Genomic DNA, 17,661 nt, shown 5'->3' with positions numbered 1-17,661 from the left:
CCTGTCTCTTATTGTCTTTTTTTTTTTTTTTTTAATCATAAACAAAATCAGAAATACTTTATTGATCACTAAAGGGAAACTGGGTTATGTTTTGGTGCTCCATCTAGAATAGACATGTAACAGTATTGCGTAGATTATAAGAAAATATAAACTAGAGAGGATAGTAACCATAAATATATAAAGAATATAAATAAAATCTAAAATGTGTATGCATTATACCGACATATAACTATATGTATATATAATTTATCCAAAATTCAGTCTACACATTATTAATGGGATAAATTACTATTTTAGCTTTTTAAGTTGACTATTTTATTAATATCTACATATGTTGACAGAGGACCATACAGTAGGAACATACAGTCAGTTGCCAGTTTGTTTGATCCAAACTAACACAAGAGTTCTGCAATAAGTCCTCATTGCATGAAGGTTATAATGTTCAGTTTTAAAAAAAAAACCTTAATTAATAGACTTATTGACATGTCTTTGGAGACATGTCAGTAAGTCGTGGAGTATTACTGTCAGATACTTTTCCCCCTCTGTTCCATAGGAAAGGAGGCTCACATTTAATGATATCAGCCTGAAAATCACAGGACTTATCTGTTGTGGGGAAAGAAGTCAGGAGTATGAATTTGAAAGATGTGTGAGCCTCCTTTCCTACTGAACAGAGGGGGAACAGTATCTGACAGTAATATTACAAGCTGTCAGGATGCGTTCCCCCTGCTGTAATGGTCTTGCAACCTTCGGCCACTTTTCGATACTCGATTTCGATACTCTCTATTAATAGGCCACCATGCCAATCTTTAAATAATAATAATGGAAGATTTGTGTGATTTATTATAAGCTCTGAACTTTTAATTTTTTAAGTTAGACCTGTTGAGAAATTAATTGCTGACTGTATACTGTAAGTCCCACCTGTGGTGATGTGGACATTTGCCTGTGCTGTGCAGAGTATAGCCTAAAATAATTGTAAATTATTGTCATAATATTTATACCATGGATATTATTTGAAATTGAGGCTTGTAAGTCCCACAGCATGGTATGTGGTAAGTGGGCATTTGTTGTTTTCAGGGACCTGTGCCCGTCTCGTCATCCCTGCGCTGTCATATGTACTTTGCGTTCCAGCACCTTATGATTTACAAACTAAGCACTGCTCTCAACCCAACAACAGCTGTCGTTATGATTGATTAATTGAACCTATGTGGAAGACTTGACTTGAAATGTGAGCCTTGACTCCAAAAGACTTGAATAAACTCATCAAAGTCTTGACTTGAGATCCAAGGTTTGACCCCTGAAAGATAAACTTGACACTTGACTCAGAAGCTTGATTGAGACTCAAAGTTTGACATTTGAGATCATCTGAGATCAAAGGCTTAGCTGAACTCCTTTAAAGGTGCAATTTGTAAGAATTGTCATTCAAAACATTGAAAAATAAATACAATTATTGACAGAGTGTTAAGAAATAAGAGTTTAACCATATGTCAAAGACATCTAAGACATCGAACCTCAAGAGGTGATAGTCTGATACCAAACAACACCAACACTCCCCCGGTACACACCTAAAGCGGCAAACTTTGGGGCTCAGGGCCACTGACCAGGCTGCCCTTTTTGACGTGCTGAGAGTGAGAACCAGCTGGTTTCTGAACTTTGATAAATACAAAGAAGAAGAAGAAATAGAAGGTTCTGCATTTTATGAGTGTTACAACACAGGTATCGACACAATCGTACTCCCACACTGTGGTCTCTCCGGCAGAAATGTAGAGAAACAGTGAAAAGTCAAGGTGGCTTCCTATAAAAGCAGAGCCAGTTCACTGCTGTGTCAGTGGATCTGCACTCCGGCACTCAGTAAGTTGAGTAGGAGCTCTCTGGCATAAAATTTGTGTGTATCGCTATGTTGATCAGCTTGTATTTCCTTGATTAACCGTTCTGCATTATTCTGTCATCGTGTTTTTATCAGTAAGACATATCCAACTGATGTCTTAATGTGAGACCTGGCTTTATGATGCTATCTTTTCTACAGTGGACTGCAGTTGCTTTCTTTCTACACAATTTATCATTTTATGTTAAACAACTGCTTCAATCTGCATTTGTGTAAAAATATGTTTTTATTTTTCCTCATGTTAACGTGCTGTTTGTTCGTTTGCTTCTTTCATTTCAGGGTTCGGATCTGATCTGAAGTTCTACAATGTTCGGCTTTAACATCAGTACCTCAGGTTTGTTCTCATCACTTTGTCAAACCTGCTTCACTGAATTTTAAGGAACAAATTGATGTCAAATTTTTACAAAGAAAAAGACAATTGATGAGCCCCATCCCCTTTGTTTCCAGGAGGATACCCAGGAGGAAACCCATGTGAACCAGGATGTGAACCAGGACCTTGCCAACCCCAACCCGACCTTCCAGGGTCCTTTGGTCTTTCCATTTCTCTGCCCTTTTTGTCAGGCCTTACTCAGCCCTCAGCTCCATGCTTCCCTCAGCCCTCTCTTCCATGCCTTCCATTCGGAGGGATGGGAGCGCCTGTTTGGGGGGGTTGCCGACCGTGTTAGGATCCTGACCAGTAAGGGTAAGATCCAGTTGATTTATTGAAAATGTAAAATGCAAATCGTTGAGTCTTTTTTTTTCGGCACCAAAGTAAATACAGCCCAACAGTCCAGTTACATTTAAGCTTTATTAATTTCCCTTGTGCAATAAATCAAAGTAGTAAACTCAGTTGTCAGTTTAGATACACCTTAGGTAAACAGCTACAACTATTACACTGTAAAACATTATTAATGGACTAATCGACATGTCTTTAGTAAATTAAATGATGATATTTGTCTCTGCTGTCGTCCTCCAGCAACTCCTGCAGCGGCGCCTCTGATGAGATGAAGGAAAAGAAACAAGACCAGTTGCCACCTGGAAGCCTTCATCCTGCTTCCTTTAATAAAAATAATCATTTTGATGAAACGGACATAATTGTTCCCTTGTGATTAACAACATTAAACTGCTTTCTGTTCATCATAAAAAAGTCATTGCCCTGTCTCTTTATTGTCATCTAAATAAATATATATATATATATATATCCGTATCAGAAATATTTGATTAAGCCCCGAATGGAATCTGGGTTACAATAGAGTTGCTCCTTCCAGAAAAGAAATGTCACAGTATAATGAAATTATAAGAAAATATAACATTTGAGAACATAATAAATAAGAGTATGCACAAATAGAAATTTGGTCGAGGGGTTGAATCAGGCCTGTGGCCCCTTTGCTGCATGTCATCCTCTCTCTCTTCCGGCTTTCCTGTCAACTCTTCAAGCTGTCGTGGCAAATAAAGGCACTACAAAGCCTAACAAACTATTTAAAAAAGAAAAAAAAAGTGGCCTTCCTTTGGCTTGCTGAGTGTCTGGAGCGTAACTAATCAATCTATTCTTGTTCTGGGAGATAAAGGCTGTCCTATGCAAGAAATTGAAGGTTTAAAGATCTCGCACAATAGTGCGTAATGTTCTGGCTGTCCTGTGCCTTTTCCTGAGGTTTCTTCTATCCACTGAGGTGACAAAATAACATCAATACCCATAAAATGCACTTCACTGCATTATATGTTCAGCCATACTTTTTGCAACATGCAGTACACAAAATAGTGGCGTTAGAGATATGATTATTCCATAACAAACACAATGGGGCAAAATTATGGACAATATACAGTGCATAAAATAATGGGGCAGTTATCTGTATGGATAAATACATGTTTGTATGTGAGCTGTGGTTATGATGGATTGTTGGTATTAATAAAAATAATGAGAGGATGAATATTTCATGTGTACTGTGGTGAAGGGATGGGGCAGTGGAATAAGTAAATGCTATTCATTAACGACTTTGCAAAATAAAATATATATAAAATTTAATAAAACAGAAACAGCATCATTCAAGTTGTTCCCTGATTGAATTTACAGTCCTGTTAAGGAGCTAAGTTCATTGCGAGGATTACAGTGTTACTCAACCTGCAAATATGAAAAAGGGGAACTAATATAAATGTGACATTTCTGTCTCCTTTCAACATTCAGAGGGGGTAAACTTTCCCTTTTTCACTCTGGATATGTAGCAATGTTATGGTCATTTCAATAGAAAGAGGAGAGAGGCTTATAACACAGTTTTTCCCTGGTACTGTCAAAAGTCAATGTTTATTGTGAAATGTGATGTTTAATATTAAGACTGTGCAATTTCCATCTCTCTGTTTTAGACTGACACCCAACAACAGGTGACACTGTGATAGATTATAACTATGTGCAGGGTACCTCACAGGTCAGAGGCACTTCCAGAAGGCTCCTTAAAAATCTCTTGTGATAATCTGCTGCTATCCGAGACATCCAGTTAATGATTGCGTGGTTTATAAAGTGCGTGAAAACATCGATGTCCGTGTTGCCTTATACCCCAGGTCCTTCCTTACCATCTACATGTAGTGTTATCTTAACTGGATGTGTCTTCAGTGAATGTACTTTACTTTGGTTTGTGCTCAGCCAAATATAAAACATGGAAATTAAACAACTGAAAAAGAATTAAACTTTAAATAAACTTTAAATATGTTTGAGAATATTCCCAAAGACTTTATCACAAACGTTACTGCCAAAGGCCTGACTTCAGACTTGACTCCTTAAAGACTTGACTAAACCTGACTAATTGAAGACTTGACTTGAGACTCGAGGCTTGACTCTTTGAAGACTTGACTTGCCGTTCAAGACTTGACTCCTTGATGATTTGCCATGAGACTCTTCTTCCAAAGGCCTGAGTTCAGAAGTGAGTCCATAAAATCTTTGATTTGACAGTTGAGACTTTATTGTCAAAGGCTTTCACTGGAGACTTTACTCCCAAGGGCTTGAATTCAGAGTTAAATACATAAAATCTTGATTTGATGTTTGAGACTATTTCCAAAGGCTTCACCTAAATCTTTACTTCCAATGGCCTGATTTTAGACTTGACTCCTTAAAGACTTATTTATTATTTGAGACTTTCACTCCCAAAGACTTGACTTGAGACTTGACTCCCGAAAGACTTGACTAAACTTGAGACTTGACTCATCGAAGACATGATTTGAGACTCATGGCTTGAGTCTTTAAAGACTTGCCTTGACATTTGATACTTGATTCCCAAAGACTTCACATGAGACTGTACCCCCTCAGAGACTTGACCTCTTGACTTGAGACTTGAAGCTTGACCCCATGAAGACGTGAATTGACTCCCCTATGTTCCTGACTCCCAGAGAGCCTCACTGCCAATCAATATGTTATCCATTTTTTTGATTTGTGAAAACAGCAGAGCATCACAAAGCCAATTAGAAGATACACCTTCAAAAGAAAAGTTGTTTTTCAACTCTGTAAATGGGTTCGAAAGTTTGAAAATTACAAAGAAGAAGAAAAGAAGAAGAAGAAATTAAAGGTTCTGCATATTAACAACTGTGTTACAACACAGGTATGAACACATTTATACTCCTACACTGAGTTCTCAATAGTTCAAGTAACTGATATTAAAGTTTAAGTCAGTGACTCTGATGTTCATGTTGCCAATTGTTTAACATTGTTTAACTAAGTACTTTACATGCTGTTTTACACATTAATTATGTTTGATTTACATCATATTGACACATTGTAAAGAAAAGTCTTTAAGAGACCTTAAACCTTAACCTTAAAGACTTTGGATTAATCATGTAACAAGAATGCAAAGCCTTCACCTGTTCCCAGCTGCTGAAATCTGCAGGATTGTTTTGTTTGTATAAAACAAGCTTTATGAACGCATCATAATCAGGAGATATGATTAATCCATAACAAACACAAAAAAATTCCATAAAAGTCACCGAGTAGATTTCTTTGGTATCACAAAACTTTCATTATTATTTAATAATTATATTATATATAAAGAGCAACCAATTATAATTAAATGATGGACAATATACAGTGCATAAAATAATGGGGCAGTTATCTGTATGGATAAATACATGTTTGTATGTGAGCTGTGGTTATGATGGATTGTTGGTATTAATAAAAATAATGAGAGGATGAATATTTCATGTGTACTGTGGTGAAGGGATGGGGCAATGGAATAAGTAAATGCTATTCATTAATGACTTTGCAAAATAAAATATATATAAATTTTAATAAAACAGGAACAGCATCATTCAAGTTGTTCCCTGATTAAATTTACAGTCTTGTTAAGGAGCTAAGTTCGTTGCGAGGATTACAGTGTTACTCAATCTGCAAATATGAAAAAGGGGAACAAATATAAATGTGACATTTCTGTCTCCTTTCACCATTCGGAGGGGGTAAACTTTCCCTTTTTCACTCTGGATATGTAGCAATGTTATGATCATTTCAATAGAAAAGAGGAGAGAGGCTTATAACACAGTTTGTCCCCGGTACTGTGAAAAGAGGATGCAATGTTTATTGTGAAATGTGATGTTTAATATTAAGACTGTGTAATTTCCATCTCTCTGTTTTAGACTGACACCCAACAACAGGTGACACTGTGATAGATTATAACTATGTGCACGGTACCTCACAGGTCAGAGGCACTTCCAGAAGGCTCCTTAAAAATCTCTTGTGATAATCTGCTACTATCCGAGACATCCAGTTAATGATCGCATGGTTTATAAGTGCGTCAAAACATCCATGTGCGTGTTGCCTGGTCCTTCCTTACCATCTACATGTAGTGTTATCTTAACTGGATGTGTCTTCAGTGAATGTACTTTACTTTGGTTTGTGCTCAGCCAAATATAAAACATGGAAATTAAACAATTGAAAAATAATTAAACTTTAAATAAACTTCTGATCTGAGTACTTCCTCCTCCACTGCCTCTCTGTCCCGTGGCTTCCTATAAAAGCAGAGCCAGTTCACTGCTGTCTGTTCATCGGTACTCCAGCATTTCACAGTAAGAAACTTTCTGAGCTTGATTACCACAAAATATCTGCATGTGTCTATCACTTTGTGCGAAGTGATTGATCGATCGTCTTGTATTTCCTATGTTAACTGTATTCATTATTCATGTCTTTATCAGACAAAAATTGGTGACGTGGTTTCATTATACTTCATGATATATTTATCACAAATATTTTTTTTCTCATATTAAGATGGTGTTTGTTGTTTGCTTCTGTCATTTCAGCGTTTGGATCTCTTCTGAACTTCCAAAATGCACCCAGGTAAAGAACTCACGTGTTGTAACTGTACTATTATTATGTTAGGAGCCAACTGACATCATGTCTTTACAAAGAAACAAACAATGTTGATTCCCACTCCTTTTGTTTGACCAGGAATGCCCAGAGCAATGCCACAGGTATGCCCTCCAGGTCCATACTATCCTAAACCCAATGGTACATACCAGCCCCAAATTGCTATATGCCCACCTCACCCAGGTCCGTACCCTACTCCTCCTTCATCTGGTCCATGTCCAATGGGACCAATGTGGCAATAAGGGTAAGACTCAGTTGAGTCATTGATGAATATAAAGTGCAAACTCAGTCAGTTGTCAGCTAAAACTAATGCAGTCTACTACAAGAGTCCAGCATTAAATCCTCCCTTCATGAAGGTTATAATGTTAAGTTTTTGTTGAAACCTAATTAACCAACTAATTGACATGTTTTTAGTAAATGAAATGTCAATGTTTGTCTCTGCTGTCGTCCTCCAGCAGCTCTTGCAGCTCTGATGAGATGAACATGTCCGAATGAGAGGAGAAACAAGACCAGTTTCCACCTGGAAACCTTCATCCTGCTTCCCTTAATGATAGTAATCAGTTTATTTGACCACCTGTATTTTGAAGCATGTGTTTCATGTGACCCTCTGTATGCTTTTGAATTAGCCACTGATCAAAATGGTTCCTTTGTGAATAACAGCATTAAACTGTTTTCTGTTCATCATCAATGCAAGTCATCTCTTTATTTTTATTTTCTTGCCTTACTGGCTAAATGTGTCTAATAATTAAATATTAAATCATTCATAAAGCAAAACTGATTTGCTGGTTCTAGCTTCGCAAGAGTGACAGTCTGTCTGGTTTTGACAGTTTTTCTCTTTTATATCATTGTAAATTGAACATCTTGGGGTATTTGACTTCTTGTTCAACTCAACTAAAAAGCAAAACACAGCTTGAGCCAGGAAAGAAAGAGCAGACTACCAAGGCCTCTTATCTAGTTCATCTTTGACTACTGACTTGAATACTGAATATGGCGCCACCTGGTGTGAGATCATAGATAGCAGGGGGAAATAAGGTGATCGTTAACAAATGTGCATGACAAGTCACGCAGAACTTCTGCATGTAATGAAAGCAACAACATAATAATTTGATAAATAGTAGCAGTAGTAGTTGTCAAGATTCAGTTTTAGGTACAACTGTGTGTCATCAGCATAACGATGATAACATGATAACATACATTTTATTTGCAGAATATCGTACAAACCAAAGTGCAGTGGAACAACTAATGAGCCCTCAGGGAGCCCACATATAATGTCCACCTTCCTGGATGTATAATTCCCAAGAAAATAGTGTATTATGGCAACTCTATTGTCACGATTTACTTGTCAGTCCTGTTCAGTACCCGAAGAAGAAGAAGAAGAAGAAATAAACATGTCCCTTATATACAGTACGTCATCAGTTGAGGTTGATGGTGTTTACGTTACGGACATTTCCAACATGGCGTCTTCTGCTGTGCTGATTTCTCTTGTGTTACTGTGGCAGTTTCTCGCTATCAATCAAATCAAAGAACACTGCTTCGTAACAGGGTGCTAACGTTAGCAGTTTTTGATTTAATTACTTTATTGATAGTGAAGTTGTGAATGAAATTGTGAGCTTCATCTCACTGCCACCATCTTCTTTATGAGGATCTTAAAGGGTTGTTCCATTTCACAGGGGGAGATTTCAATCATAACCCCTTGTTACTCTTTTCTTTGGGGCAAGGGGTAAGAATTGGAACTGGGATCGAGCCTTGATTTCTCATTCGAGACTCGACTCCTGAAATACGTGACTAAACTTGAGACTTGACTCACTGAAGACAAGGGACTTAAGGCTTGAGTCCTAAAAGACTTTTGAGACTTTCCTCCCTGAAGAATTGTTTTCATACTTTGATCCCAAAGGTCTGACTTCCGACTTGACTCCTTAAGGAACCGGCTTGATATTTGAGACTTGACTCCCGAAAGATAAGACTGAACTTGAGACTTGACTCACCAAAGACTGGACTTGAGACTCGAGGCCTGAGTCCTCAAAGACTGGGCTTGTCATTTGAGACTTGACTTTCTAAAGTTTTGCCCCTATGAAGATGTGACTTGACTCACCTGCTTTCATTACTCCCAGATGTCCTCGCTGACTATTATTGTTGTATCAAGTCTGTGACCACTACAAAATGTTAAAGGATGGTTCAGTTTTCTTGATTTGTGAACACAGGACAGCATCAGACAGCCAATTAGAAGATACACCTTCAAAAGTTTTGGTTTCTTGGTTACTCTTGGTTTTAATAATTAGACTTTTGTATTTTAACTCTCTTAATGGTTTTTGAAGTTTGAGAAATATGAAGAAGAAGAAGAAGAAGAAGAAGAAGAAGATCTATAAGGTTCTGCATTTTGAGAGTGTTACAACACAGGTATCGACACACTCATACTCCCACACTGTACTCCCACCAGCAGCAAATACACTTGAGAAACAGTGAAAGATCATCAGAGTTCAAGTCAGAGTCAGGACTCACAACAGTTCAAGTAAATGATACAAGTTCAAGTCAGTGGCACGGACACTGATGTTCACATCCCCAATTGCTTTAATTTATTGATATTTAGGCGTATAAGTACTGTACCTGCTGTTTATACACACGTAATGAGTGTGTAGAAAAGGGTAAAAGAGTTGGGTGACCCGCAGGCAAAGATCGAAGGAGACTTATTACATTCTCCCAAATGGGAGGAGAAACAAGACCAGTTTCCACCTGGAAACCTTCATCCTGCTTCCTTTAACGAAAATAACCAGTTGATTTGATCACCTAAATTTGAAAGCATGTGTCTATTGTGACTGTACACTTATCAGCCATTTCCAGCTAACAGAGTTATGTGACATTTACCACATTATTAATGTCTATTTTATATTTCCGATTAATTTAATGTTATTTTAATAACAAGTTTTCTAAGTGACCCCAAACTCAGCAGTTCTATTCGCAAAATAGTTACCTCACAATATCACAGCTATCTCTACATTTACATACATTTTTGTATGTGAGTTGTGGCTACGATGGATTGTCGGTATTAATGACGATATGTCTAGTGCGATGAAGGGATGGGACAATAGAATGGGTAAACTTTTTTTTGACTATGCAAATAAGGAAATGTAATAAAACAAAAAACGAATTTCATATTTAGACTAGATTAGATTAGATTAGACTGGGCTTGACATTTGAGACTTGACTTTCTCAAGACTTGACTACCCTACTTTCATTACTCCCAGACATCTTAGTCGCCTATTATTATGTTATCAAGCCTGTGACCACTACAACATGTTAAAGGATGGTTCACTTTTCTTGATTTGAGAACACAGGACAGCATCACACAGCCTCTTGATTTTAATAGTTAGACTTTTGGATTTGAACTCTCTTAATTGTTTCTGAAGTTTGAGAAATACGAAGAAGAAGAAGAAGAAGAAGAAGAAGAAGAAATAAAAAAAGTTCTGCATTTTGAGAGTGTTACCACACAGGTATCGACACACTCATACTCCCACACTGTACTCCCACCAGCAGCAAATACACTTGAGAAACACTGAAAGATCATCAGAGTTCAAGTCAGTCAGGACTCACAACAGTTCAAGTCAATGATACAAGTTCAAGTCAATGACACTGACACTTATGTTCACATCCCCAATTGCTTTAATTTATTGATATTCAAGCATATAGTAGTGAATCTGCTTTTCTTACTAACAGCACCTTCAAGTTTTAGCGTGTTTTGGTTGTATGAAAAATGCAAATTTTGATACATCATCACAGGCTGAGAGAAATGAAGAGATGTTTGAAAAAGTATTTTGGATGTTTTTCAATAAACAAAAAGTAACAAAAGTATTGAAATGTCAATCAAAAGTTATGATAGTCATGATTACACTAATATAGACTTTAGCTTGCTTACAGAGGAATAAGGTTTTGAAATGTTTGGACACAACCGAGGCAAATAACACTTTTGGTTCATAGACTGTCAGAAAATGAATTGGCTATTTTAACTATTTTGATAATCATTTGTCATTCTTACATATACTTCATAAACAAAAACAAAATCTTACATGACAAATGATTATCAAAATAGTCCAGCTTAACACATGTAAAGAATAGCTGCTGTTCCTTAAAATATATACATTATATATATACATAAGGCTTGAGTCCTATTATATATATATATATAGTACTCCATGTGTTGTCCGACCAATTGTGCAAACCTGAAAAAAAAAATATATATATAAATACATACACATATATATATATATGTATGTATTTATATATATATATTTTTTTTCAGGTTTGCACAATTGGTTGGACAACACATGGAGTACTTTTGCTTTTAATACTTTAAGTACATTTTCCTGATAATACTTAAATACACGTTCAATGCAGGAGTTTGACTTGTAACAGAGTATTTTTACAGAGTGGTACCAGTACTTTTACATAAGTAAAGGATCTGAGTACTTCCTCCTCTACTGCCTGTCCGCCCTGTGGCTTCCTATAAAAGCAGAGCCAGTTCACTGCTGTGTCAGTGAATCTGCACTCCAGCACTCAGTAAGTTCACTAGTAGCTCTCTGGGCATAATTATATGATGTAATTGCAAAATGTAATACTTCTGACCTGCATTGCCTGTTTTCTAATATTTAACAAATACGCTGTCTTTTCCACAGTGGACTGAAGATGCTTTCTTTCTACACAATATAGCATTTTATGTTATACAATGGCTTTAATCTGCATTTGTGTAAAAAATATGTTCTTTTTTTTCTCATATTAAATGGGTGTTGTTTGCATCTTTTAATTTCAGCGTTTGGATCTGATCTGAAATTCAAAAATGTTCGGCTACGGCGCTAACTCAGGTAAAGAAGTCAAATGCAGTAACATCTTTTTGTTACTTTTCACTTTTACTAAAACTCCGTCCTCGTCCTTTTTCTCAAACGGTCTTCACTGAATTTTAAATTTACATCAAGTTTATACACAGAAAAAGAGAAAATGATGACCCTCCTCCCTTTTGTTTGACTAGGTAACCAAGGAATGCCCAGATACCCTGGAGCATACCCAGTAGCACCAATGCATGGGGCACCAATGCCAGGAGCACCAATGCCAGGAGCACCAATGCCAGGAGCACCAATGCAAGGGGCACCAATGCCAGGAGCACCAATGCCAGGAGCACCAATGCAAGGAGGAATGCCTGGAAGAATGCCTGCAGGAATGCCTGGAGGAATGGCTGGAGGAATGGCTGGAGGACCAGTGCCTCGGAGGTTTTGATATCACTCGGGTCCTGAGCAGTAAAGGTAAGATCCAGTTGATTTATTGATAAATGTACAATGTAAATCATTGAATGTTTATTGTACCAAAGTTAATACTGAGCGTCGGTCCACTACTAATGCAGTCTAGTACAAGAGCCCTGCTATAAATCCTCCCTTAATGAAGGTCATAATGTTCAGTTTTCGGTGAAATTTATTCAATAGACTAAGTGACATGTTTTTAGTGAATTAAAATTCAATATTTGTCTCTGCTGTCGTTCTCCAGCAGCTCCTGCAGCAGCGCCTCTGAACAGATGAAGATGTCTGAATGGGAGGAGAAACAATACCATCTTCCTCCGGACACCTTCATCCTGCTTCCTTTAATGAAAATAATCAGTTAATTTAACCTCCTACCTTTCAAATTATGTTTTTTGTGCAACATACTATGCTTTTGATGAATTAGACTCTGATTATAAATGTTCCCTTGTGATTAACAACAATAAACTGCTTTTTGCTCATCATTAAAGCAACAGTGCCTTGTCTCTTTATTCTCTTTTTTATTTGATCATATTGGCAATAAGTTTAATAATCAGTTAAACATTTAAATTATTCATTCAACAAAATTGATTTGCTGTTTCAGCTTCTTTAGATTGACAGTTTGGTGTTCCTCTGTTTTATATCAACGTCGATTGAACATATTTGTACTTTTTGTTGTAACAAACCAGAAATGTCCTGACATCATCTTGGACTCTAAACTTGCAATGGGCATTTTCTCTGACATTTCATAGCCTTGACAGCTACTCAGTTGATCAAAAAAGTGACTGATTAACTGTTGATAAAGTAATAATAATGTTTTTAAATTATATCATATTCTTAGAACATATAATCTACATTTGTTCTTGGGAACTTAACACATAGCAAAAAACTCAACTGAGCCAGGGAGGAAAAGTAGACTACCAAGACCTCTCGTCTGGCTGTTTCAAAATTCAGTCTATTTTTGACTTCTGACCTGAATGTACTGAATATAGCGCCCCCTGGTGAGGTGATCTGGTGAGGTCATAGATATCAGGAGAGGTCAGACGATGTTAACAAGTGGGCATAATAAGACATGTAGAACTCATTTATGTAATGCAAATAACTACATAACGTGTTGATTAATAACTGTAATGTGATTATTGAATTTAGAAGAAGCACTGCAACAGTAACAGTACATTAACAGTGCTGCGTTATGGATAAATGTAATATTATCACACCTATCTCCACAGGTTAGGTATAAATGTGTGTCATCAGCGTAACTAAATAAACAGCAGGCAACAGTGTTTACCCCTAAAACCGTCTGAAAAGAAACGTAAGAGGCTGATGCATCATTCAGCAAAATAGGACCTGCTGAGATGTGCATCCAGCTGTTTTTTCAGCATAGATGAGAGTTAGATTTACGAAATTCTCAATGTGGAGTCAAAACATCCCAGAATCTGAGCTGGTCACAGTGTTTCACATTAAAGAGCCTGAAAAGATATTTAAGAGGTGAGAACTGACACTGTCACTGGTTCCTGGAAGAACAACCCCCCAGCGACACAAAGACCATTAAAGAAACTTGTTGTAGAAATGGTTTTGCCCCAGATAGATAGTGATGAGGTTGAAAATGTGCAAAAAGTCTTGCTCAAAGATTTTGCTTATGACTTGCACACGTGTAACTTACTCCCACCTCTGTCCAGGTCACTAAAAGTAATTTTATTTTCGAATGGTGGTTTGACAAAAAAAAAAAAATAATTATCACAGAATTTCAATACAATCAAACTAATGAATGAATAAAATCAATGAAGCCACTTGATTACACAAAAAGTCCCACTTAACATAAAAAACATCTATTTTTCTCAAAATGCAGATTTAAGCAGTATTTAACCCCAAAATGCCATATTTTGTAGAGAGATGCCATGTGGCACCAGATAAACAACAATTTTGGACTGGACTAAGTTGTACCATATAGGTTGACATTGTGTGGTTTTGTTTTCTGTCAAAATTAATCATTGATACCATCCACTCTAAGAGATGTGTCTTTTACACTTAGATTTTTGAAAATGTCCCGGCACCATCTACTGGTGTTATTGACACTGCGACTGTGCCAGTATCACAGCCAGACCCCACCCCTTTCCTCACATCCAACTGGGATTTTCCCTGTTTTGTTTCAATCTACACAAAAGTTAAGAAAAGCCAACACAGCCACCCAAACATCTCTGTTTACACTTCATTTATTACACAAGTATTTCATTCAAGGCCGTGTGATTTTCTATGTTTTGGACCAAGAACCTTTTTTAGGTCATATGTGATTCTTGAGTTGAGGATGAAGATTTCCAGGTTGTTAACTTGTTAACTTGTCCTCGTTCTTCTTCGTCGAGGAGTCTTCATCTACTCAGAGTCACTGGTGCAGGGGCTGCTGGAGGACTACAGAGAATATGAACATGTAAGAAAAAACAGTCGGTCAGTTATGACTAGGGCTGGTCAAGCGATTACACATACCAATATTTGCTGTAAGAAGCATTTAAAAGTATTTTAATGCAAATGGTTTTTGGTAGATGAGGGAATCACTGAATAGATAGATGTTAAGTAGGTGATATTTCAGGCTTAAAATACTCGGATGCATGTAAATTCCTTGCTGCTCCTATTAACAGTTCCATCTGGTGGTTATTTTTGACATTTTAATGATATTTCCTAGTTTTCCGGGACATTTCCTGACAATGTTGATAAGCTACACTGTTCATCAAATATTTTATGACAGATTTTAAGTATTTTGCATAGAACTGAAACTAATGATTATTGTATGTGCTATTGATAGTTTGGTTTGAAATAAATCAGAAAATATCCACAGTAACACAATAACTTTGCTACTCTGTTTTCAGCCAAAAGTCCAAACATTGAAACTGTTAACATTTAATTAAATTATTCAAATAAATAAAAGGAAAGGCTGCAAATCTTCACATTTTTAAAATTGGAATTATGAGAACTTAATTAAAAGATGATTAAATGTCTGCTAAAATTTGTATCGTTTCTCTGAATTCTGAACAAAATCCACTTTCCGTTGTCAATGAATTCAACACTGTTGAATCTTACCCCGCTGCACTCCCTCCCCTTCTTGTGACAATCGACATGCTTGTGGCCAAGCTTGTGCCTGTGCTTGTGTTTCGGTTTATCTTCCTGTTTAAATTCACCAGCAGGTCCACTGCCACCATGCTGGTCATGGCCACTGAGCTGTCCACTGCCACCAGTCTCTTCACTGCCTCCAATCTGTCCACTGCCACCAGTCTGTTTGCTGCCACCAGCCTGTCCGCTGCCACCAGCCTGTCCGCTGCCACCAGTCTGTCCACTGCCACCAGCCTGTCCGCTGCCCCCAGTCTGTCCACGGCCATTAGTCTGTCCACTGCCACTAAAGTGTCCACAACCACCATAGTGTCCACAGCCACCATAGTGTCTACAGCCACCAAAGTGGCCAATGCCACCGAAGTATCTACTGCCAACAGTCGGTCCACTGCCACCAAACTGTCCACTACCACCAAACTGTCCACTACCACCAAAGTGTCCACCACCGCCAAAGTATCCACCGCCAACAGTCGGTCCACCCCCACCAAACTGTCCACTGCGACCAAACTGTCCACTACCACCAAACTGTCCACTGCCACCAAAGTATCCACTGCCAACAGTCGGTCCACTACCACCAAACTGTCCACTGCCACCAAACTGTCCGCTGCCACCAGTGTGTTCAATACCACCAAACTGTCCACTACCACCAAACTGTCCACTGCCACCAGTCTGTCCACTGCCACCAAAGTGACCACCTCCACCAAACTGTCCACTGCCACAAGTCTGTCCACCATCACCAATCTGTCCACTACCATCAATCTGTCCACTGCCACCAGTCTGTCCACCACCACCAATCTGTCCACTACCACCAAACTGTCCACTACCACCAAACTGTCCACTGCCACCAAACTGTCCACTACCACCAAACCAAGGACCGAAGTTCCATCCATTCCACCAACTAGGTCCTGGTCCATACCATCCAAAAGATGGGGCTACAGCAGGACAGCAAACAGGTGGACAACAGGACTGTGTAGAGGAGTTTTTGCATTGTTCCATCCATGGTGGACATTGAGGATATCTTCCTTGCACTGGCTGAGGATAACAGCCAAAGGGATACCGGTATCCTGGTTAAACAAAAGAGATGAGGCTCACATTTTTCTTTTTTAGTTGGTAGTAAACATGATATACATTGTTGCTAATTAAAATTCAATAAAGACAGTTTGCATAGTGTTTTAGTATAAGTGACAAAGATGTAAAATTAACAAAAGACAGGGTCAACAAGTACCTGTAGGTTCTTTACCTGTGTTAGTGATGCTATAGTCAAACTTTGGAGGATTTCCAATCATATCTGAACTCTGAAATGAAAGAAGCCCACTTAATTACACAAAAATCCTGTTTTTACACGAGAAAATAAATAACTTTTTAAATTTTTTTTATTGAGTTAAGCAGTTTTCAAAACCAAAATGCTAAATTATGGAGAAAGAAAGCATTTGCAGTCCAGACAGTGTATTTTGTTAAATGTAGAAAAACAGTTAGTGAACTTACTGAGTGCTGGAGTGCAGATCCACTGACACAGCAGTGAACTGGTTCTGCTTTTATAGGAAGCGACGGGGCGGACAGGCAGTGGAGGAGGAAGCACTCAGATTCGTTACTTGAGTAAAAGTATTAATACTGCTCTGTGAAAATACTCTGTTACAAGCTAAAGTCCTACATTGAAAACATGTCCATAACCAGTCAAATCTACTTAAATTATTAAAATTAAAAGTACACCGTGCAGACATAGTGCAAATCACTGTCATAATTACCCAGAGCCCAAAGTGACACCTTCACAATGCTTGTTTCATACAACCACCCGTCCAGACCTCAAAATGATTTAACACTTATAATGATAGTTAAAGTAACTGAAAAGAAAAACAGCAAATCTTTACATCTGTGAAGGTGGAATCATGAAAAATGACAAACAGCAATTAAAATGGTTTAATAGTCCTTTTTTGTCAATTAACTAATTGGTAAATGATCATAATATCAGGTGTGAAATGTACAGTATGTGTTTGTAAATAAAATAATCATTTTAAAAGATGCCAGTTGCACAGATACTTCCCACAGCCTGCGGTGATGTATTCAAAAAGCTTGTTTTATACTCCCAAAAC

At 37.6% G+C, this 17,661-nt stretch overlaps 1 protein-coding gene and 3 long non-coding RNA genes across 4 annotated transcripts; 3 read left to right on the top strand and 1 right to left on the bottom strand.

Annotated features, from left to right (window-relative positions):
• The first annotated feature begins 1,808 nt into the window (after positions 1–1,808).
• Positions 1,809–2,998, top strand: LOC311262185. Its single transcript, XR_014623221.1, has 4 exons — positions 1,809–1,848; positions 2,162–2,216; positions 2,330–2,564; positions 2,838–2,998. It is a non-coding gene; the product is annotated as an uncharacterized lncRNA (long non-coding RNA).
• Positions 2,999–6,824: 3,826 nt separating this feature from the next.
• LOC311262271 lies at positions 6,825–7,872 on the top strand. The gene is made up of 4 exons (XR_014623226.1): positions 6,825–6,898; positions 7,130–7,166; positions 7,278–7,440; positions 7,652–7,872. It is a non-coding gene; the product is annotated as an uncharacterized lncRNA (long non-coding RNA).
• A 3,857-nt stretch (positions 7,873–11,729) lies between these two features.
• LOC311262146 lies at positions 11,730–12,966 on the top strand. The gene is made up of 4 exons (XR_014623219.1): positions 11,730–11,747; positions 11,998–12,049; positions 12,214–12,484; positions 12,723–12,966. It is a non-coding gene; the product is annotated as an uncharacterized lncRNA (long non-coding RNA).
• A 1,703-nt stretch (positions 12,967–14,669) lies between these two features.
• Positions 14,670–17,091, bottom strand: LOC311262089 (uncharacterized protein). Its single transcript, XM_084361255.1, has 4 exons — positions 17,057–17,091; positions 16,812–16,866; positions 15,545–16,635; positions 14,670–14,878 (listed from the first exon to the last, which is right to left on the bottom strand). Exons 3-4 carry the CDS (start codon positions 16,483–16,485, stop codon positions 14,839–14,841), a joined length of 981 nt encoding a protein of 326 aa, XP_084217381.1. The 5' UTR covers positions 16,486–16,635; positions 16,812–16,866; positions 17,057–17,091; the 3' UTR covers positions 14,670–14,838.
• Between the last annotated feature and the right edge of the window lie 570 nt (positions 17,092–17,661).

Source organism: Pagrus pagrus (genome assembly GCF_965226575.1).
Source record: "Pagrus pagrus genome assembly, chromosome: 9".
Classification (NCBI taxonomy): Eukaryota; Metazoa; Chordata; class Actinopteri; order Spariformes; family Sparidae; genus Pagrus; species Pagrus pagrus.
The sequence above is the reverse complement of the archived record's forward strand: the minus strand, read 5'-3'. Positions and strand labels throughout refer to the sequence as shown.

What these genes read in the sequence shown, in the direction of transcription:
- LOC311262089 (XM_084361255.1), bottom strand. Translation starts at nt 16,485, where the DNA reads ATGGACCAGGACCTAGTTGGTGGAATGGATGGAACTTCGGTCCTTGGT. An exon ending in AGGGGAGGGAGTGCAGCGGG is followed by an intron (nt 14,879 to 15,544) that starts GTAAGATTCAAC and finishes TATTCTCTGTAG; the next exon opens with TCCTCCAGCAGCCCCTGCAC.